This window comes from Salvelinus alpinus, chromosome 10 (assembly GCF_045679555.1).
Source record: "Salvelinus alpinus chromosome 10, SLU_Salpinus.1, whole genome shotgun sequence".
Taxonomy (NCBI): Eukaryota; Metazoa; Chordata; class Actinopteri; order Salmoniformes; family Salmonidae; genus Salvelinus; species Salvelinus alpinus.
The window spans coordinates 63,760,225-63,782,724 of NC_092095.1; the positions used below are offsets into that span (position 1 = coordinate 63,760,225).

Below are 22,500 nucleotides of genomic sequence, written 5' to 3' on the forward strand. Positions count from 1 at the left end.
AGAGAGGAGGGGAGAGACACAGAGAGAGAGAGAGAGAGAGAGAGAGAGAGAGAGAGAGAGAGAGAGAGAGAGAGAGAGAGAGAGAGAGAGAGAGAGAGAGAGAGAGAGGAGGGGAGAGACAGGATAGGGTATGAGAAAGAGAGGAGGGGACAGATGGAGAGAGAGAGAGCGAGAGAGAGAGCGAGAGAGAGAGCGTGAGGAGGGGAGAGACAGGGAGGATATAAGAGAGAGAGGGAAGAGACAGGGAGAGAGAGAGAGAGACAATTAAATTAAAAGCACAATTAGACCCAACCAAATCATGAGAAAACAAAAAGATATAATTACTTGACACATTGGAAAGAATTAACAAAAAAACAGAGCAAACTAGAATGCTATTTGGCCCTAAACAGAGAGTACACAGTGGCAGAATACCTGACCACTGTGACTGACCCAAACTTAAGGAAAGCTTTGACTATGTACAGACTCAGTGAGCATAGCCTTGCTATTGAGAAAGGCCGCCGTAGGCAGACATGGCTCTCAAGAGAAGACAGGCTATGTGCACACTGCCCACAAAATGAGGTGGAAACTGAGCTGCACTTCCTAACCTCCTGCCCAATGTATGACCATATTAGAGAGACATATTTCCCTCAGATTACACAGATCCACAAAGAATTTGAAAACAAATCCAATTTTGATAAACTCCCATATCTACTGGGAGAAATTCCACAGTGTGCCATCACAGCAGCAAGATTTGTGACCTGTTGCCACAAGAAAAGGGCAACCAGTGAAGAACAAACACCATTGTAAATACAACCCATATTTATGCTTATTTATTTTAACTTGTGTGCTTTAACCATTTGTACATTGTTACAACACTGTATATATATAATATAACATTTGTAATGTCTTTATTGTTTTGAAACTTCTGTATGTGTAATGTTTACTGTTAATTTGTATTGTTTATTTCACTTTTGTATAATATCTACCTCACTTGCTTTGGCAATGTTAACACATGTTTCCCATGCCAATAAAGCCCCTTGAATTGAAATTGAATTGAGAGAGAGAGGGAGGAGGGGAGAGACAGGATAGGGTATAAGAGAGAGAGGAGGGGAGAGACAGGGAGAGAGACAGAGAGACAGAGAGAGAGAGAGAGAGAGAGAGAGAGAGAGAGAGAGAGAGAGAGAGAGAGAGAGAGAGAGAGAGGGAGAGAGAGAGAGAGAGAGAGAGGAGGGGAGAAACAGGGAGGGTATGAGAGAGAGAGGAGGGGAGAGAGTGAGAGAGAGACGAGGGGAGAAAGGAATGGAGGGAATAAAGGCAGGAGAGAAGAAGCGAGGGAGAAGAGGTGAGTGCAAAGAGGAACAGAGGTAGGTAGGGAGGGAAGAAAGGAGAGTGGGGGAGAGAGAGAACGAAGGAAGTATGATATCTAGTCCTCCTTTAGTGTTCCTATGAGAGAAACATGCTGATTGGATAAATATGTGAATATGTAAATCACAGCTGTCCTTCCAGGAGCTATCTGTTATCGAACACACACACAAACACATACACACACTCACACACACACAAAGCACCCAAAACACACACACACACACACACACACACACACACACACACACACACACACACACACACACACACACACACACACACACACACACACACACACACACACACACACACACACACACACACACACACACACACTCCATGGGGACGGTTGGGGTGTTCCCCATCCAAATCATTCACAGATGTTTTGGGAATCCTGCCATAAGGACACAGCTTTCCCAACAGAGAGAGAGACAGACCGAGAGAGAGACAGACAGAGAGAGAGAGAGAGAGAGAGAGAGAGAGAGAGAGAGAGAGAGAGAGAGAGAGAGAGAGAGAGAGAGAGAGAGAGAGAGAGAGAGAGAGAGAGAGAGAGAGAGAGAGAATGGGAGGAAAGAGAGAGAGAGAAAGAGAGAGAGAGGGAGAGAGAGAGAGAGAGAGGACAGAGAGAGACGGAGGGAGGGAAAGAGAGAGAGAGAGAGAGAATGGGAGGGCAGAGAGAGACTTAGGGAGGGAAAGAGAGAGAGAGAGAATGGGAGGACAGAGAGAGACTGAGAGAGGGAAAGAGAGAGAGAAAGAGAGAATGGGAGAACAGAGAGAGACTGAGAGAGGGAAAGAGAGAGAGAGAGAGAGACTGAGGGAGGGAAAGAGAGAGAGAGAGAGAATGGGAGGACAGAGAGAGACTGAGGGAAAGAGAGAGAGAGAATGGGAGGACAGAGAGAGACTGAGGGAAAGAGAGAGAGAGAGAGAGACTGAGGGAGGGAAAGAGAGAGAGAGAGAGAGAATGGGAGGACAGAGAGAGACTGAGGGAAAGAGAGAGAGAGAATGGGAGGACAGAGAGAGACTGAGGGAAAGAGAGAGAGAGAGACTGAGAGAGGGAGAGAGAGAGAGAGAGAGAGAGAGAGAGAGAGAGAGAGAGAGAGAGAGAGAGAGAGAGAGAGAGAGAGAGAGAGAGAGAGAGAGAGAGAGAGAGAGAGAGAGAGAGAGAGAGAGAGAGAGAGAGAGAGAGATAATGGGAGGACAGAGAGAGACTGAGGGAAAGAGAGAGAGAGAGAGAGAGAGAGAGAGAGAGAGAGAGAGAGAGAGAGAGAGAGAGAGAGAGAGAGAGAGAGAATGGGAGGACAGAGAGAGACTGACGGAGGGAAAGAGAGAGAGAGCAACAGAGACAGATATTGTGAAAGTGAACAGTACAAACTGGGTGAAGAACTCTCAGTAGTGTAGTAGTACTGATGGTGAAAATACACTCAGCTCTGAACAGTTTGGTTGTGACCACATACACACACACACTTACATAGGCTACATACAAACACACACACTTACATAGGCTACATACAAACACACACACTTACATAGGCTACATACAAACACACACACTTACATAGGCTACATACAAACACACACACTTACATAGGCTACATACACACACACACACTTACATAGGCTACATACACACACACACACTTACATAGGCTACATACAAACACACACACTTACATAGGCTACATACACACACACACACTTACATAGGCTACATACACACACACACACTTACATAGGCTACATACACACACACACACTTACATAGGCTACATACAAACACACACACTTACATAGGCTACATACAAACACACACACTTACATAGGCTACATACAAACACACACACTTACATAGGCTACATACAAACAAATACATCAAATGGTAAAATAGCTGCTCCCAATGTCTCAGTGGGTCAGCCTAGAGGCATGGTGCTGCAACAGCAAGGTTGTGGGTTTGATTCCTGCATTGACCACATACTGAATGCCTTTGCCTTACTATCTGTGTTGACGGTTCCGTCAGTCGTCCTGGCTAAGAGCGTTTGCTAAATGACCATATCATAACAACATGGTCATAATAAAGTGTATAATAATATATATGTATATTAATACTAAACAAACAATCTAAATGAAACATTCAAGATGTGCAGAAATGTATACATACCAAGACAGCACTGGTGAACTGTTCCCCAAAAGTATCAGAATGACTTTAAACACTGTGTGAGGGGAACACCCTCTCTCTCACCCTCATAACACATATACACACACGCGCTCGCACATATGCGCACACACAACACACACAGCTACTGCTACAGGGATGAGGTCATGAGACTGGCCTATTGTTTTGGGGAGACACCCCTCTGGTCCTGTTTTGGCTCTCTGTACTGCACTGCCTCAGAGGAGGGGAGAAGAATCGCTCACTTCCTGCGATTCCTATGGGGCCAGATGGTGACACTAACAAAAGATTGGAGAAGTACAGAAAGACATCTCTTCGGTGCTATATCCTCTCCAAGTTGCACTGCGAAGGACGACAGAAGACAACTGTGAGAAGTACGATAAAGAGGTGAATGAAACAGTCAAGTCCAACTTCTATGTTGATGACTGCCTCAAATCTAGTGGCCACAGAAGAACAAGCCATAGCTCTCACAGAAAAACCTCAGAGATGTGTGCTGTCAGAGTAGGTTCAAGTTGACCAAGTGGGTCAGCAACAGCCGCGCTGCGCTGGCTTCTATCCCTGAGGAACACAAAGCCAAGCAGATAAAAGAACTGGACCTGGACAGAGAGAAGCTGCCTGTTGAAAAAACACTTGGAATCCGATGGAACATTGAAAGTGATGCGTTTACCTTCTGAGTCACTGTCAAGAACAGACCCCTTACGAGAAGAGGTATCTCTCAACCATCAGCTCTGTTTACCATCCATTAGGTTTTCTCGCCCCATTTATCTTAAAGGCAAAGCAGATTCTTCAAGAGTTCTGCAAGCTAAAGTGTGGATGGGACGAAGTCATCCCCGAAAGAACACTTTATTTCATGGAGCAGATGGCTCTCAGAGCTGGACCAGCTGTCCAGATTCCAGATTGACTGGTGCATGATGCCTGAGAACAGCTGCATCACTTCGGTGACGCAAGTGAACAAGGTTATGGCACGGCAAGTTACCTTAGGTTCACAAACGGTATGGAAAAGATCCACATCGCATTCATGCTGAGGAAATCAAGAGTGACTCCACTCAAGCAGATGACGATCCCCAGACTGGAAGTTGCTGCAGCAACATTAGCGGTGCGAGTGGACAGGATGTTAAGGTTGGAGCTCCAGATTGAACTCTAGGAGTCAACTTCCTGGACAGACAGTCAGTCTGGGCTAAAATACATCCGCAACGATACCAAGAGATTCCATACCTTTGTGGCTAATAGGGTTGCTGTGATCCGTGACATATCGAAGCAAAACAGTGGAGGTATTTGATCTCCAAACCCAACCCAGCTGATGATGCCTCAAGAGGGTTACATGTTGAAACTTTCCTGAACTCAAAGAGATGGCTCAAAGGACCAGAATCCCTGGAGAGTCCCCGAGGAGCTTGGCTCCATCCCTCCGGATGATCCAGTGGTGAGAAAAGACGTCATCGTAAACAGTACATGTGTGGAAGAAAAGAGTCTGACCAGCAAACTGATTGAGTACTATTCAACATGGAACAGCTTGAAGAAAGCAGTTGCCTGGATGCTGAAACTGAAGAGACATCTTCTACAGTTAAGCCAGAAAAGGAAAGTTCTCACAAAAACGGATCCAGAATCAGAATTGACATTTTCAAACTAACGTTTGGAAAATAAAGTCTGCCTGTGGATGACCTAGATGAAGCAGAAAAGGTAATCATTTGATTTGAGCAAAGACAGCACTTTAAACAAATTGCACTCACTGTGAAAGGAAGACAGTGTGCCAAGGGAAGCGGCTCAATCTGTAAACTTTATCCAATTGTTGACAATGGCATTCTGAGAGTGGGAGGAAGGTTAAGCAAAGCTGCTATGCCCATGGAACTAAAGAATCCTATGATCCTGCCCAAAGACTCCTACATCTCCAGACTGATCCTACTCCACATCCATGAGCAGGTTGGCCACTCTGGGAGAGGACACATGCTTTCCAGTCTTCGCCAGCGATATTGGATACCCTGTGCCAACTCCTTAGCAAGGAAGATCCTTAAGAGCTGTGTCTTCTGCAGGCGGGTGCAAGCTAGAGCTGGGGAACAGAAGATGACCGACCTTCCACAAGATTGGGTGTCACCTGATTTGCCACCTTTCACCCATGTGGGCATAGATTACTTCGTCCCCATAGAGGTGAAGCGAGGCCGCGTTCATGTGAAGCGGTATGGTGTGATCTTTACTTGCCTTGTGAGTTGAGTTGTCCACTTAGAATTTGCTAGTTATCTGGATACTGATTCCTGCATCAATGCCCTACGCAGGTTCATCTGTCGAAGAGGCCCAGTAACAAGTATCAGAACAGACAATGGCACCAACTTTGTTGGAACACACAGAAAGCTAGGAGAAGCGTTGAAAGAGCTGGATCACAACAAGATTCAAAATGCATTACTGAAGGAAGGAGTGACATGGTCATTCAACCCTCCCTCTGGAGCCCACCATGGGAGAGGTTGAAAAAGATCCTCTATTCAGTCCTTAAAGAGCAAGTACTGGATGATGAGGCTTTGCAGACAGCCTTGTGTGAAGTTGAGGCGATCATGAACGACAGACCAATCACAACTGTAACAAATGACCCTAATGATCTAGAAACCCAGACTCCGAACCATCCACTTTATCTGAAAACAAAGCCAGTCCTGCTACCATGACTATTCCAGAGAGGAGACCTATACTCACGAAGGAGATGGAAGCAAGTACAATATATCCCTGACCTCTTCTGGAAGAGATGGATAAGGGAGTATCTCCACTTATGCAGGAGTGGAACAAGTGGAACAAAACTAAGAGAAACTTCAGTCCTGGTGACCTTGTTTCCATCGTGGATGACACAGCTCCAAGGAACTCTTGGCTACTGGGGAGTGTGGTGGAGGCTTTGCCAGGGGTCAAAGGTCTTGTCCGGAGCGTCATGGTTAAGACCAACATCTTACAGAGACCTATCAATAAACTGTCTGCTCCTGGAGGCGGCTGAATGAGACACACACACACACACACACACACACACACACACACACACACACACACACACACACACACACACACACACACACACACACACACACACACACACACACACACACACACACAGAGCTCCATCTTCAAATCACGTGCACCTCTGATTCTTGGATGTCGTACTCTTGAATTTTGGGATGTTGAACACTTGAACACTTCCAATCTGGGACTGAGCTCACTGGACTCTTGTCCTATATGGGACCTTGTACATGTACATAGCTATGAACCGTAATGCTGCTCTGGTATAGTATGTTTTGTGTATTGGCTCTATTTTTGAATATTAAGTCCTTGTTATGCATTCAGTGCAGTTAACAATTAGGGGCCGGTATGTTAGAGCCGATTTAGACATAGTTGTATAAAAGACAGAACATACAGAGCTCCATGTATGTGTGTATATATATATATATGAAATATGAATGTATGTGATTCATTATTAGGTACGTACCTTTATGATTTATATTTACCTGGTTGAGGTATATTCCTTTGTTATTAGTCTACCTTCGTTTTTTGGCTCCCCCTCTTGCCCATTCATTGTACTGGGGTATGTGTGTTAGTGATAGGATAAAGACAGGAAGTTGGGCCTTCAGGGGTGGAGGGAGTCCTAGCTAGATGCGGGAGCGGTTTAGTCTTTTGACCAGACATACAAACAGATCATAATATGCATTTTCATGTCAAGTAATCTATGCCTTAAGTTGATTAGAGAATCATTTTAGTTAGATATAAGAAAAATCAATCATCTATTTTGTTGCACCATATCCCTGGATCTCATTGAATGTTTTTGCCGTTTGGCTTTAGGGAACTGTGAATGTGGCTTGGCAGTGGCTGTGTTCCATTAGTAAAGGAAGTCACTACACTCATAGAGCGTCAGTAAAAACTCATACACTCTTAGAAGCTCTTAGAGTCTCTGTATGAGTGTATATACACTTAGAACAGATCACTCTTGGGTACTTTTTGTGTAAACAGTGGTGGCTGCTGGGTAGTGTAGTCTGTCTCTACCTTGTCGCTGTCTGCTGTGTTCTGAGAGGTGCGGGAGGCAATGGAGACGGTGTCCGGCTGGCTGCTGGCATCTCCCAGGCTGTCTGCATCCTCATTGGTGTCTCTGGGGGGTGACGCGTACACATAAAAAATATCATGATACGTACGCGCACAACCTGATGACACTTACATAATAAAAACCATAGAGATCCTATTGAAATTCCATAATGGGGTGAAAATGGCAGCCATATTGGTCAGGGAGAAATCCAACCCAGTCTAATATGAATGAATGGCAGTAGAGACATAATCCTGATTTTACTGATGGAGGAGAATAAAAGTGAAATAGGCATGTGATATATCAGAAATTGTGAACCTAAAATATTGTTATACAATTATAAATGTAGTTTATATGGGTTTTATACAAATGTTCTGTATAAATAGCCTCTAAGATATATGTAAACAGACCATAAATGTCTAAATGTTTCCTTTCATGGAAATCTGAGAGTGCTATTATATGATACAATATCAGAACTTGTTGCATTTACCACTTGTCTAAGTCCTACAGTATCATCACCTGATTTCAGCCAGTGTCTGGCTGTGGATTGACTGCGTTGTTTGAATGGAATGTTGGCATATTGGCATTTAATTTGAAACATTCATGGAATCATTCCTCTAAACTGTCTAGCTATCTAGCTAACAAACATACAGTGTTGATAAATTCTTCAAATTCATTATTTAACACAATATCTGGCAAACCAAGTTTAACATTTATCCCATCATAAGAAGATTCATGACCATTCTAGTATTCTAATTTCTAATTCTATAATAAAAACACTCAAACCCACTTCTCTGTCTTGCAAGTAATACAAAGTGTACAACCACCTTAGCGGTACAAGAGACAAGAGAGGGAGAGAGGAAGTGGGGTGTGTGTGTGTGTACGAACCTCCTGTTGATGCTGCGCGTGCGGACCAGGGTGGGGGCGGGGGTCTTGGGGAGGGGGATGGGCTCCCTCAGCGCTCCTCTCAGATGGCCACGTCTCTCCTGGATCACCTGACGCACGTTGCGCACCCACTCCTGCTTCAGCTCCAGAGATGAGGCCTGGGGGAGGGAGGGAGAGAGGGAGGGAGGGAGAGAGAGAGCGAGAGAGAGAACGGGAGGGGGAGAGAGAGAGAGAGAGGGGATGGGGGAGGGTCAGAGGGAGGGAGGGGGGGAGAGAGGGGGAGGGAGGGGGAGTGAGAGAGCGGGAGGGGGAGTGAGAGAGAGAGAGCGGTAGGGGGAGTGAGAGAGGGAGAGAGAGAAGGGGGAGTGCAGGAGAGAGTGATAAAACGAGACAAACAGATAGTAAAGTAAATATAGGAAAGCACAACAGAAGCTACATCAGAGGAGACTGCACATGAAAAGGTTCACCAGAGATTTTTAAATGTTTAATTTAACCTTTATTTAACTAGGCAAGTCAGTTAAGAACAAAGTATTATTTACAATGACGGCCTACCCCGGCCAAATCCTAACCCGGGCGACGCTGGGCCAATTGTGCGCCACCCTATGGGACTCCTAATCACGGCCGGTTGTGATACAGCCTGGAATCAAACCTGGGTCCGTAGTGACGCCTCTAGCACTGAGATGCAGTCGGCGAGCGCACATGAAAAGGTTCACCAGAGATGACAGGCAGTAGGAGAGTGCACTTGAGAATATATTTGGCTGTTACCTTGAGGACGGTCTTGTTGTCCGAGGTGGGGGTACGGCCCACCCACAGAGCAAACTTACAGGGGTCCCCCTCAATGTGCTCTGTCACCCCCAACTCTGACGTCTGGAAGAGGACACAAGGCAGTTAATGTTTCCGTTGGGAAACGAGGTGGGGTATATGGGATGTAGAATGCATGAAAGTATATATGTGGCGTAGCCATACCCTCAGCCTGCAATTGTAGAGGTACCTGGTGTGGTAGAATAATATTTTATATGTGTATTACTATGTTTATGGTATAGTATGGTATAGTATGGCATAGTATGGTATGGTATTGTATGGTATGATATGGTATAGTATAATATGGTATGGTATAGTATGACATAGTATGGTATAGTATGGTATGGTATGGTATAGTATGATATGGTATGGTATAGTATGGTATAGTATGGTGTGGTATAGAATGGTATAGTATAGTATGGTATAGTATTATATAGTATGGCATGGTATAGTATAGTATAGTATAGTATGGTATGGTATAGAATGGTATAGTATAGTATGGTATAGTATTATATAGTATGGCATGGTATAGTATGGTATAGTATGGTATAGTATGATATGGCACGGTATAGTATGGTATAGTATAGAATGGTATAGTATAGTATAGTATGGTATAGTATGGTATGGTATAGTATGATATGGTATAGTATGGTATAGAATGTTATAGTATAGTATGGTATAGTATGGTATAGTATGGTATGGTATAGTATGGTATGGTATAGAATGGTATAGTACAGTACCCTCAGCCTGCTGTTGTAGAGGTACCTGGTGTGGTAGAGTAATATTATATAGGTTTTTTACTATGTGTATAGTTGAAATGGGGGTATAGTATGGTATGGTACAGTATAGTACAGTATGGTACGGTATGGTACGATGCAGTATGGTGCGGTACAGTATAGTACAGTATAGATTGGTATTAGTTTAGTTTAGTATAGTATAGTATGGTATGGTTTTTTATGGTATAGTATGGTATAGTATAGTGTGGTATTAGTATAGCATGGTATTATATAGTATGGTATTAGTATAGTATAGTATGGCATGGTATAGTATGGTATTAGTATAGTGTGGTATGGTACAGTATGGTATTAGTATAGTATAGTATGGTATGGTATAGTTTGGTATGGCATGACACAGTATGGTATTAGTATAGCATAGTATGGTATGGTATTAGTATAGTATAGTATGGTATGGTATAGTATAGCATGGTATTATATAGTATGGTATTAGTATAGTATGGTATGGTATAGTTTAGTATGGTATGGCATGGTATAGTATGATATTAGTATAGTATAGTGTAGTATGGTATTAGTATAGTATAGTATGCTATAGTATAGTATAGTATAGTATAGTACCCTCAGCCTGCTCTTGTAGAGGTACTTGGTACGTCCGGAGGAGTCCTTTATCTCTTTACTGAAGACCAGCGAGAGCTCGAACAGGAACAGGTGGCGTTCCCGGCCTTTCCTGATAAGGGATTTAGGATCCCACACCTGGAAGGTATCCTGCAGGAGCAGCTCTCCCTGCACCTCCAAGCCCTCCTCCAGACCTGGGATAGGAATACAGCAGGAAGTCATGTCACATCTTACAGCAGGATGTGACATCATACAGCAGAAAGTGACATCATATAGCAGGATGTGACATCAGCTCACCCTCTAGCATGCTAACATGCATGGCATCGTTGGCTCGCTTTGGAACGCTCAGCATGACGTCCAGACCCTCCTTGATCTCGCCTTTTCCCTCCTCACAACACGCCAACAACTCCTGGACACACAGACAGACAGACAGACAGAAAGAAAGACAGACAGACAGACAGACAGACAGACAGACAGACAGACAGACAGACAGACAGACAGACAGACAGACAGGCAGGCAGGCAGGCAGGCAGACAGACAGCGAGACAGAGAGACAGACAGACAGACAGTGAGACAGAGAGACAGACAGACAGACAGACAGACAGACAGACAGACAGAGAGACAGACAGACAGACAGACAGACAGACAGACAGACAGACAGACAGACAGACAGACAGACAGACAGGCAGGCAGGCAGGCAGACAGACAGACAGCGGGACAGAGAGACAGAGAGACAGATAGACAGCGAGACAGACAGGCAGACAGACAGCGGGACAGAGAGACAGAGAGACAGAGAGACAGAGAGACATACAGACAGCGAGACAGACAGGCAGACAGACAGCGGGACAGAGAGACAGACAGACAGACAGACAGACAGACAGACAGCGAGACAGACAGACAGACAGAGAGACAGAGAGACAGAGAGACAGCGAGACAGAGAGACAGAGAGACAGAGAGACATACAGACAGCGAGACAGACAGGCAGACAGACAGCGGGACAGAGAGACAGAGAGACAGACAGACAGACAGACAGACAGCGAGACAGCGAGACAGACAGACAGACAGAGAGACAGAGAGACAGAGAGACAGAGAGACAGAGAGACAGAGAGCATAAGAATAGTGTCTTGTAAAAGCAACACACATCAGTATTTCTCCTGTTCTGTACCTTGAGAAGGAGCTGGTACTTGGTGATGCGTTGAACCGGCTTGATGAGCGCTGAGGAGATGGAGTTAGCAAGACCATGCCTCCTCTGGACCTCCTACACACATACACACAGCGGAAAATCAGGGCTGCAGAGACGCTACACTGAACAGGGATTGCCATCTACAGACTAACTGTATTATGCTGAGATGTGGAAAAGAGAGAGAGAGAAAGAGAGAAAGAAAGAAAGAAAAAGGGAAATGGAGAGTGTGTCACCTGAAAGAAGCCTGTCCCATGTTGCTGGATCAGAAGGCTGGAGTCTGGTTTATTTCTACAATACGTCACATACATGTGGAACTTATCTGCCTGAGAGAAAGAGAGAGAGAGATGTATGTTTATTTATTTCCCTTTCGTACTTGAACTATTTGCACATCATTACAACACTGTATATATACATACTATGACATTTGAAATGTCTTTATTCTTTTGGAACTTTTGGAAATGTGATGTTTACTGTTAATTGTATCTATTTCACTTGCTTTGGCAATGTAAACATACGTTTCCCATGCCAATAAAGCCTTTAATTGAATTGAGAGAGAGAGAGAGAGAGAGAGAGAGAGAGAGAGAGAGAGAGAGAGAGAGAGAGAGAGAGAGAGAGAGAGAGAGAGAGAGAGAGAGAGAGAGAGAGAGAGAGAGAGAGAGAGAGAGAGAGAGAGAGAGAGAGAGAGAGAGAGGGAGGGAGAGAGAGAGAGAGAGAGAGAGAGAGAGAGAGAGAGAGAGAGAGAGAGAGAGAGAGAGAGAGAGAGAGAGAGAGAGAGAGAGAGAGAGAGAGAGAGAGAGGGAGAGAGGGAGAGAGAGAACTCTTTAACATCGTCCTTAGCTCTGGCATCTTCCCCAATATTTGGAACCAAGGACTGATCACCCCAATCCACAAAAGTGAAAACAATGTACTGAGCAAATGTCAAATTGGCTTTTTACCAAATTACCGTACAACAGACCATGTATTCACCCTACACACCCTAATTGACAACCAAACAAACCAAAACAAAGGCAAAGACTCAATTTGGCATGAGGGTCTGCTATACAAATTGATGGAAAGTGGTGTTGGGGGTAAAACATACGACATTATAAAATCCATGTACACAAACAACAAGTGTGCGGTTAAAATTGGCAAAAAACACACACATTTCTTCACACAGGGTCGTGGGGTGAGACAGGGATGCAGCTTAAGCCCCACCCTCTTCAACATATATATCAACGAATTGGCGCGGGCACTAGAACAGTCTGCAGCACCCGGTCTCACCCTACTAGAATCCGAAGTCAAATGTCTACTGTTTGCTGATGACCTGGTGCTTCTGTCACCAATCAAGGAGGGCCTACAGCAGCACCTAGATCTTCTGCACAGATTCTGTCAGACCTGGGCCCTGACAGTAAATCTCAGTAAGACCAAAATAATGGTGTTCCAAAAAAGGTCCAGTCACCAGGACCACAAATTCCATCTAGACACCGTTGCCCTAGAGCACACAAAAAACTATACATACCTCGGCCTAAACATCAGCACTACAGGTAACTTCCACAAAGCTGTGAACGATCTGAGAGACAAGGCAAGAAGGGCCTTCTATGCCATCAAAAGGAACATAAATTTCAACATACCAATTAGGATCTGGCTAAAAATACTTGAATCAGTCATAGAGCCCATTGCCCTTTATGGTTGTGAGGTCTGGGGTCCGCTCACCAACCAAGATTTCACAAAATGGGACAAACACCAAATTGAGACTCTGCATGCAGAATTCTGCAAAAATATCCTCCGTGTACAACGTAGAACACCAAATAATGCATGCAGAGCAGAATTAGGCCGATACACACTAATTATCAAAATCCAGAAAAGAGCCGTTAAATTCTACAACCACCTAAAAGGAAGCGATTCCCAAACCTTCCATAACAAAGCCATCACCTACAGAGAGATGAACCTGGAGAAGAGTCCCCTAAGCAAGCTGGTCCTAGGGCTCTGTTCACAAACACAAACACACCCCACAGAGCCCCAGGACAACAGCACAATTAGACCCAACCAAATCATGAGAAAACAAAAAGATAATTACTTGACACATTGGAAAGAATTAACAAAAAAACAGAGCAAACTAGAATGCTATTTGGCCCTAAACAGAGAGTACACAGTGGCAGAATACCTGACCACTGTGACTGACCCAAACTTAAGGAAAGCTTTGACTATGTACAGACTCAGTGAGCATAGCCTTGCTATTGAGAAAGGCCGCCGTAGGCAGACATGGCTCTCAAGAGAAGACAGGCTATGTGCACACTGCCCACAAAATGAGGTGGAAACTGAGCTGCACTTCCTAACCTCCTGCCCAATGTATGACCATATTAGAGAGACATATTTCCCTCAGATTACACAGATCCACAAAGAATTTGAAAACAAATCCAATTTTGATAAACTCCCATATCTACTGGGAGAAATTCCACAGTGTGCCATCACAGCAGCAAGATTTGTGACCTGTTGCCACAAGAAAAGGGCAACCAGTGAAGAACAAACACCATTGTAAATACAACCCATATTTATGCTTATTTATTTTAACTTGTGTGCTTTAACCATTTGTACATTGTTACAACACTGTATATATATAATATAACATTTGTAATGTCTTTATTGTTTTGAAACTTCTGTATGTGTAATGTTTACTGTTAATTTGTATTGTTTATTTCACTTTTGTATAATATCTACCTCACTTGCTTTGGCAATGTTAACACATGTTTCCCATGCCAATAAAGCCCCTTGAATTGAAATTGAATTGAGAGAGAGAGAGAGAGAGAGAGAGAGAGAGAGAGAGAGAGAGAGAGAGAGAGAGAGAGAGAGAGAGAGAGAGAGAGAGAGAGAGAGAGAGAGAGAGAGAGAGAGAGAGAGAGAGAGAGAGAGAGAGAGAGAGAGAGAGAGAGAGAGAGAGAGAGAGAGGTGAAGTTCAGACAACACTCCTGCAGTACTGTGATTCATTGGAACACAAACACTCTCTATCTCTCTCTCTCTCTCTCTCTCTCTCTCTCTCTCTCTCTCTCTCTCTCTCTCTCTCTCTCTCTCTCTCTCTCTCTATGCTCTATCAGACATAATGTCTTGGTGGTTACCCAGGTGACGAAGCAGTGACCCACATCCTCAGGTAGCTGTTCGTAGTTCTCCAGCTCCTTCAGGAAAATACTGCAACAAAACACAAACCATCATTATACACTATACACACATCTGTTATGTTATGCCTACACCCCTCAAACTCAAACATGGACCTTGAAGACAGTTCCATTGCTTTTTTAATTCTTCCCCTCTAAGCAGTGACTGATTTAGACCTGAGACACCATGAGGGTGCAATTCATTATCAGGTAGAACAGAAAAGCAGCAGGAGTCCAGACCTGGTAAAGTAATATTTGAATCCCTCTGTGCTATACCATAGAGACATACAGTATAATGTCATAGATGTCATAGACCTGCAGAACTCTAGAATGGGATAATGGCGGCCATATTGGCTCGGGATAAATTCAATTTCTGTTCTATTTAATGATATGTGCTAAACACCATACATTACACACATATTGTGCTATACAGACAGTAATATACACACCTGTTATGGAACTCATAAATGTCCTGGATGTTCCCAAAGACAACGTCATCCTTGTTGGCGATCCTGCTGGGGATCTCTTCAGAGCCACTGGTCATCTCCCACAGGTAGGTATCAATACACTCCTGCAGATCCTTCACATACACCCTCTCTGTCTGGAGAAGCTCTGACATGATATACCTGCAGGAGTACCAAGAAACTGGCTACTTTTTCAATAAATACAATTATCCTACCATCTCTCTATCTCTCCCTCTATCTCTCCCTCTTCTCTCTCTCCATCTCTCACACACACACACACACACACACACACACACACACACACACACACACACACACACACACACACACACACACACACACACACACACACACACACACACACACACACACACACACACACACACACACACTTATCCTCTCTCCGCTTCCCCCTCTCGCTCTCTCATTCTCTCTCTTTCTCTGTTGGACTCACTCTTTCTTCCTGGCCGTCCTCCTCTTCTCGTCGCTGACCTCGTGGTTGGGGTCGTTCAGGTTCACTTCGGGGTCAGAGTCAGAGAGGCTGTTGGGGATGAGCTCCAGTTCCAGGTCCTTATTGTCCTACAGAGGACACCGTACACGGAGACAATTCAATACCACTCAGAGAACTTCATTGACATGAAGGAAACAGACATGGGCAAAAAGCCCATACATAAATCCTTCAGCTCTATCTCTGATTGACCTGGAATCTGAGACACACACACACGTGCACCCACCAGCCGAACACATTCAGTCACCCTCACACACATGGAAGACAACTAGTCGTCAAGAAACACACACTCCAACCCTCACACACACCTGCGTGCAGCCTCCCAGTGCAGTCTCCAGTGTGTTCCGGTACTGGCCCATGCGCATGGAGAACTCTCGGTAGCGCTTGTCCACCGTCGACACACACCTCCGTAGCTCCACCCTGTGGGAGTGGCCCTTACCCAGCATGCTCTCTGCCAGCTGGATCAGCAGGTGCACCTTCTCCTGAGTGTGCTGGGAGGAGGTAGAGGGGAGAAATGGATTGTGGGAACTGTTCTGATATACCCCTTACCTTTGTAGTGTGTGTGTAAGCATGTGTGTATGTGAGTGGGTCTGTGTGTGTGTTCACCTTAGCCGAGATGCAGAATTCCCTGTGTTGAGCCAGCAGGTCCTGGGTCTCTGCACTGGTTGCCCCTGGCGATGTGTGAATGGACAGGTAGTGCTCACCACTCTGCTGCAGCCAATCCAACGCCTGGAGAGAGAGATGGAGAGAGAGATAAAGAGAGAGGGAAAGGGCGAGAAAAAGAGAGAGAGAGGAGGACAAACCATTTTCAGGGTAATGCAGTTGTCTGGGTGCCAACATGGCTCTGTTATAATTCTACATCTCAAACTCAGGTTTCCCAAACTGGGTGTGGACTCATCTAAAGGAGGTGTGGCAAACTCACCTGTTGGGTGTGGACTCATCTAAAGGAGGTGTGGCAAACTCACCTGTTGGGTGTGGACTCATCTAAAGGAGGTGTGGCAAACTCACCTGTTGGGTGTGGACTCATCTAAAGGAGGTGTGGCAAACTCACCTGTTGGGTGTGGACTCATCTAAAGGAGGCGTGGCAAACTCACCTGTTGGGTGTGGACTCATCTAAAGGAGGCGTGGCAAACTCACCTGTTGGGTGTGGACTCATCTAAAGGAGGCGTGGCAAACTCACCTGTTGGGTGTGGACTCATCTAAAGGAGGTGTGGCAAACTCACCTGTTGGGTGTGGACTCATCTAAAGGAGGTGTGGCAAACTCACCTGTTGGGTGTGGACTCATCTAAAGGAGGCGTGGCAAACTTACCTGTTGGGTGTGGACTCATCTAAAGGAGGTGTGGCAAACTCACCTGTTGGGTGTGGACTCATCTAAAGGAGGCGTGGCAAACTCACCTGTTGGGTGTGGACTCATCTAAAGGAGGCGTGGCAAACTCACCTGTTGGGTGTGGACTCATCTAAAGGAGGCGTGGCAAACTCACCTGTTGGGTGTGGACTCATCTAAAGGAGGTGTGGCAAACTCACCTGTTGGGTGTGGACTCATCTAAAGGAGGTGTGGCAAACTCACCTGTTGGGTGTGGACTCATCTAAAGGAGGTGTGGCAAACTCACCTGTTGGGTGTGGACTCATCTAAAGGAGGTGTGGCAAACTCACTTGTTGGGTGTGGACTCATCTAAAGGAGGTGTGGCAAACTCACCTGTTGGGTGTGGACTCATCTAAAGGAGGCGTGGCAAACTCACCTGTTGGGTGTGGCTCTGGAACAGCAGATACTGTTGACACTGGTCCAGACGACGCTTCTTCAGAGTCCAGAAATGTAGAACCCTGTTCTCCCTCTGCAGGAGCTCACTGAGGATACCTACAAGAGCAACACACACACACACACATTTGCACTGCCAGGTATAAACACAGTGGCTGAAATATCATCATTATGCATATGGCTGCTCTTCTGTCTCTGTTTGTGTGTGTGTGTTGTGTGTGTGTGTGTGTGTGTGTGTGTGTGTGTGTGTGTGTGTGTGTGTGTGTGTGTGTGTGTGTGTGTGTGTGTGTGTGTGTGTAATATAACTGTGTGTTGGCTCACCTTTGACCTGCTGCTCAGGCACACGGGAGTGACCAGTGACCTCTGCTCCTGCACTGTGTCCGGAGATGGTTGCCATAGTAACGCTGTTGCGGTGGATGTACTTGAGGAAGACCTCTGCGTTGCGTCTGGCCAGGGTGCATGCCTGCAGGAAACAAAGGGTTAAAACACACCAACAGAGACTGTAGCTAAAAACCATCTCTATCATCATCTATCCGTCTTTCTATCCTCTATCCGTCTTTCTATCCTCTATCCGTCCTCTATCCGTCTTTCTGTCCTTTCTTTGTCTTTCTGTCCTCTATCCGTCTTTCTGTTCACTATCGTCTTTCTATCCTCTATCCGTCTTCCTGTCCTCTATCCGTCTTTCTATCCACTATCCGTCTTTCTGTCCACTATCCGTCTTTCTGTCCTCTATCCGTCTTTCTGTCCTCTACCGTTCTTTCTGTCCTCTATCCGTCTTTCTGTCCACTATCTGTCTTTCTGTCCTTTCTATGTCTTTCTGTCCTCTATACGTCTTTCTGTCCACTATCTGTCTTTCTGTCCTTTCTATGTCTTTCTTTCCTCTATACGTCTTTCTGTCCTTTCTATGTCTTTCTGTCCTCTATCCGTCTTTCTGTCCACTATCCGTCTTTCTGGCCTTTCTATGTCTTTCTATCCTCTATCCGTCTTTCTGTCCTCTATCCGTCTTTCTGTCCTCTATCCGTCTTTCTGTCCTTTCTATGTCTTTCTGTCCTCTATCCGTCTTTCTGTCCTCTTTCCGTCTTTCTGTTCTCTCTCTCTCTTTCTGTCCTCTCTCCACCTTTCTGTCATCTCTGCCTTTCTGTCCTCGCTTCGTCTTTCTTTCTTTCCTCTCTCTCTCTCTCTCTCTCTCTCTCCGTACCTTGAGGAAGGCTTCTTTCTGTTCCATGTGTTTGTTGATGAGGGGAATGAGGTGCTCCGGCTGGCCCCTGCTCCCCTGCCTCTCTCCGCCACCACACCAGTCCTCGTCCCTACGATACTCTTGTTCCAGGCTCTCCAACACACCACATACCTGGGGGGAAACATACATACAGTATGCCTGAGTATATACACATGGTCGCTGTCAACTGCCATGTGGTGCTGAACTTCTGAATTCCAATGATGTCGCTGTCCGATTGAATGGTGCTAGTTATTAATGCCTGCTCTTACAGCTGGTTATTAATGCCTGCTCTTACAGCTGGTTATTAATGCCTGCTATTACAGCTGGTTATTAATGCCTGCTATTTCAGCTGGTTATTAATGCCTGCTATTACAGCTGGTTATTAATGCCTGCTCTTACAGCTGGTTATTAATGCCTGCTCTTACAGCTGGTTATTAATGCCTGCTATTACAGCTGGTTATTAATGCCTGCTCTTACAGCTGGTTATTAATGCCTGCTATTACAGCTGGTTATTAATGCCTGCTCTTACAGCTGGTTATTAATGCCTGCTATTACAGCTGGTTATTAATGCCTGCTCTTACAGCTGGTTATTAATGCCTGCTCTTACAGCTGGTTATTAATGCCTGCTCTTACAGCTGGTTATTAATGCCTGCTCTTACAGCTGGTTATTAATGCCTGCTATTACAGCTGGTTATTAATGCCTGCTCTTACAGCTGGTTATTAATGCCTGCTCTTACAGCTGGTTATTAATGCCTGCTCTTACAGCTGGTTATTAATGCCTGCTATTACAGCTGGTTATTAATGCCTGCTATTACAGCTGGTTATTAATGCCTGCTATTACAGCTGGTTATTAAAGCCTGCTATTACAGCTGGTTATTAATGCCTGCTCTTACAGCTGGTTATTAATGCCTGCTATTACAGCTGGTTATTAATGCCTGCTATTACAGCTGGTTATTAATGCCTGCTATTACAGCTGGTTATTAATGCCTGCTCTTACAGCTGGTTATTAAAGCCTGCTCTTACAGCTGGTTATTAATGCCTGCTATTACAGCTGGTTATTAAAGCCTGCTATTACAGCTGGTTATTAAAGCCTGCTATTACAGCTGGTTATTAATGCCTGCTCTTACAGCTGGTTATTAATGCCTGCTATTACAGCTGGTTATTAAAGCCTGCTATTACAGCTGGTTATTAAAGCCTGCTCTTACAGCTGGTTATTAATGCCTGCTATTACAGCTGGTTATTAATGCCTGCTCTTACAGCTGGTTATTAATGCCTGCTATTACAGCTGGTTATTAATGCCTGCTATTACAGCTGGTTATTAAAGCCTGCTATTACAGCTGGTTATTAAAGCCTGCTATTATAGCTGGTTATTAAAGCCTGCTATTACAGCTGGTTATTAAAGCCTGCTCTTACAGCTGGTTATTAAATCCTGGGCTGAGGTTACAAGAGGTGTGGGGATTAGGTTTCTGGTTCGGGTTGAACAGGGGTGTGGACACAAGGTTTAGGGTTGAGGTGGATAAGGAGATAGTGACTCTGACTTACCTGTTGTGAGGTCCGGTAGAAGGCTGCGGAGGCGTTGACCAGTTTGAGGCGGTCCTCCATCCGCAGCATCAGCGTCTGCCAGTGTAGCGCCACCGTCTGGGCACACGCCCTCACTGCCTCTGGGTCGTAGTGGCCCGCCCTCACCAGCAGCTCTGCCCGCTGCTGCAGCGCCAGCGCCACCTGGTGGGTCCTCTGGAGAGAGTCAGCATGAAGCAGAGACTGGGGGGAGGAGAAGGGGAGGGGGAAAGGGTAGAGAGAAAGAGAGGGGGTAGAAAGGGACCAAATGGGGGCGAGGGGGGATGAATAAAAACTCATTTGGCAACATTGCTTTATGTCAATAGAGTTTGTTTGCATTACAGTGACTGGTGTTTATTGATTTGCAGTGGGTGTAGTTACCTCTATGGCCTGTTGGAGGCGCTCATGTTCTCTCTGTAGCTGTTCAGCCTCGGACAGAGAGCTGGAGTTCACCATACAGGAAGACAACATCACCTCTCCTTCACTGATCCAGCCCAGCACCTGGGAACACACACACACACATAGATATACATCACATATACACGTTATATACATGTGTGTGTGTGTGTGTGTGTGTGTGTGTGTGTGTGTGTGTGTGTGTGTGTGTGTGTGTGTGTGTGTGTGTGTCTGTGCAGGTTTCTGTTCATGTGTGGGAGTGTGTGTTTGTGTGTACTTGTTTGTGGTTACGGTTGAACCTGGAGGTGGACATGATGCCAGGGTCATATATAGTACATATACACATTATATACATGCGTGTGTGTGTTCATAAGTGTGTGAGTTTGCGTACTACGCGTGTGTGTGTGTTTACCTGGTTGACCTGACTCTGTAGGTGGCGTAGCTGCAAGTCTTGCTCCAGGTGTGTGTGTGTGTGTTTACCTGGTTGACCTGACTCTGTAGGTGGCGTAGCTGCAAGCCTTGCTCCAGGTGTGTGTGTGTGTTTTACCTGGTTGACCTGACTCTGTAGGTGGCGTAGCTGCAAGTCTTGCTCCAGGTGTGTGTGTGTGTGTTTACCTGGTTGACCTGACTCTGTAGGTGGCGTAGCTGCAAGCCTTGCTCCAGGTATGTGTGTGTGTGTTTACCTGGTTGACCTGACTCTGTAGGTGGCGTAGCTGCAAGCCTTGCTCCAGGTATGTGTGTGTGTGTTCGACTATCTGGTGCAGCTCCTTCTGCTTGTCCTGTAGAAGCTGATGGAGCCCCTCCACCTGAGAGGACAGATCAGTCTCCCCCTCAGCCGTCAGCTGAATACCTGGAACACACACACATACACACACACACATACACACACACACAAACTTATCTATGTGAAAAATATCCCATCCCTATGTGTATGTATGTTTGATGATTATACAGAGTGTATACTGTTCACCACTAGATGGTGCTAAGCCATGATGTCACGTTGGAAGAGCCCTTCCAATAGAAATCTGTCTCTTCATTAGTCTTTCTGTGAAAGAAAGACTAATGGGGGATAGCCTGTCCTCGCCTCCTATCTCCTCGCCTCCTATCTCCTCACATCCTTTGTCAACTGTATTCCAGGAGAAGGTTCCTCCCCTCTGAAGGACCTTCTTCTCCAAAGGGGTTTGAGAAGGAGAAGAGGAGAGACGATAGATGCAAGGAATCGTGTGTGTGTGTGTGTGTGTGTGCGTGCGTGTGAGTGTATAAGTGCATGTGTGTATTATGTGCACGTGTGCATCAGTGGATATGTATGAGCGTCCATCTGTGTGTGTGTGTGTGGTTACCCTGGGATGGTTCGGATCTGAATTCCTCTCACAGTCTGACTGTGAGCGGTCGTCTCCATGGTAAATTCAATATGTACGTTTCCATAGGGACCAGCTGTGCGCTTGAGAAAGCAGTTTCCATGGTAACCCCAATCCCCTTCCCCTCACCCCATCACTCTCAATGTTTCCCCATCTCTCTCCTCTTCTTCACATTTCCCCCATCTCTCTCCTCTTCTTCACATTCACCCCATCTCTCTCCTCTTCCTCACATTCACCCCATCTCTCTCCTCTTCCTCACATTCACCCCTTCGCTCTCCTCTTCTTCACATTCACCCCATCTCTCTCCTCTTTCTCACATTCACCCCATATCTCTCCTCTTCCTCACATTCAC

At 45.5% G+C, this 22,500-nt stretch overlaps 1 protein-coding gene across 1 annotated transcript in view; it reads right to left on the bottom strand.

Moving 5' to 3' along the window:
* The window catches only part of kalrnb (kalirin RhoGEF kinase b), a 66,597-nt gene that overhangs the window by 20,211 nt on the left and 23,886 nt on the right, over positions 1–22,500 (bottom strand). The window contains exons 16-33 of the mRNA XM_071330413.1: positions 21,474–21,640; positions 20,776–20,895; positions 20,380–20,598; positions 18,820–18,969; positions 17,943–18,084; positions 17,605–17,720; positions 16,472–16,594; positions 16,174–16,356; positions 15,812–15,936; positions 15,343–15,519; positions 14,858–14,927; positions 11,999–12,088; positions 11,748–11,840; positions 10,880–10,991; positions 10,586–10,776; positions 9,198–9,299; positions 8,436–8,590; positions 7,514–7,616 (exon numbers count right to left, since the gene is read on the bottom strand). Of these exons, the coding sequence (XP_071186514.1) occupies positions 7,514–7,616; positions 8,436–8,590; positions 9,198–9,299; positions 10,586–10,776; positions 10,880–10,991; positions 11,748–11,840; positions 11,999–12,088; positions 14,858–14,927; positions 15,343–15,519; positions 15,812–15,936; positions 16,174–16,356; positions 16,472–16,594; positions 17,605–17,720; positions 17,943–18,084; positions 18,820–18,969; positions 20,380–20,598; positions 20,776–20,895; positions 21,474–21,640 (2,438 nt within the window). The remainder of the gene's footprint in view (positions 1–7,513; positions 7,617–8,435; positions 8,591–9,197; positions 9,300–10,585; positions 10,777–10,879; positions 10,992–11,747; positions 11,841–11,998; positions 12,089–14,857; positions 14,928–15,342; positions 15,520–15,811; positions 15,937–16,173; positions 16,357–16,471; positions 16,595–17,604; positions 17,721–17,942; positions 18,085–18,819; positions 18,970–20,379; positions 20,599–20,775; positions 20,896–21,473; positions 21,641–22,500) is intronic.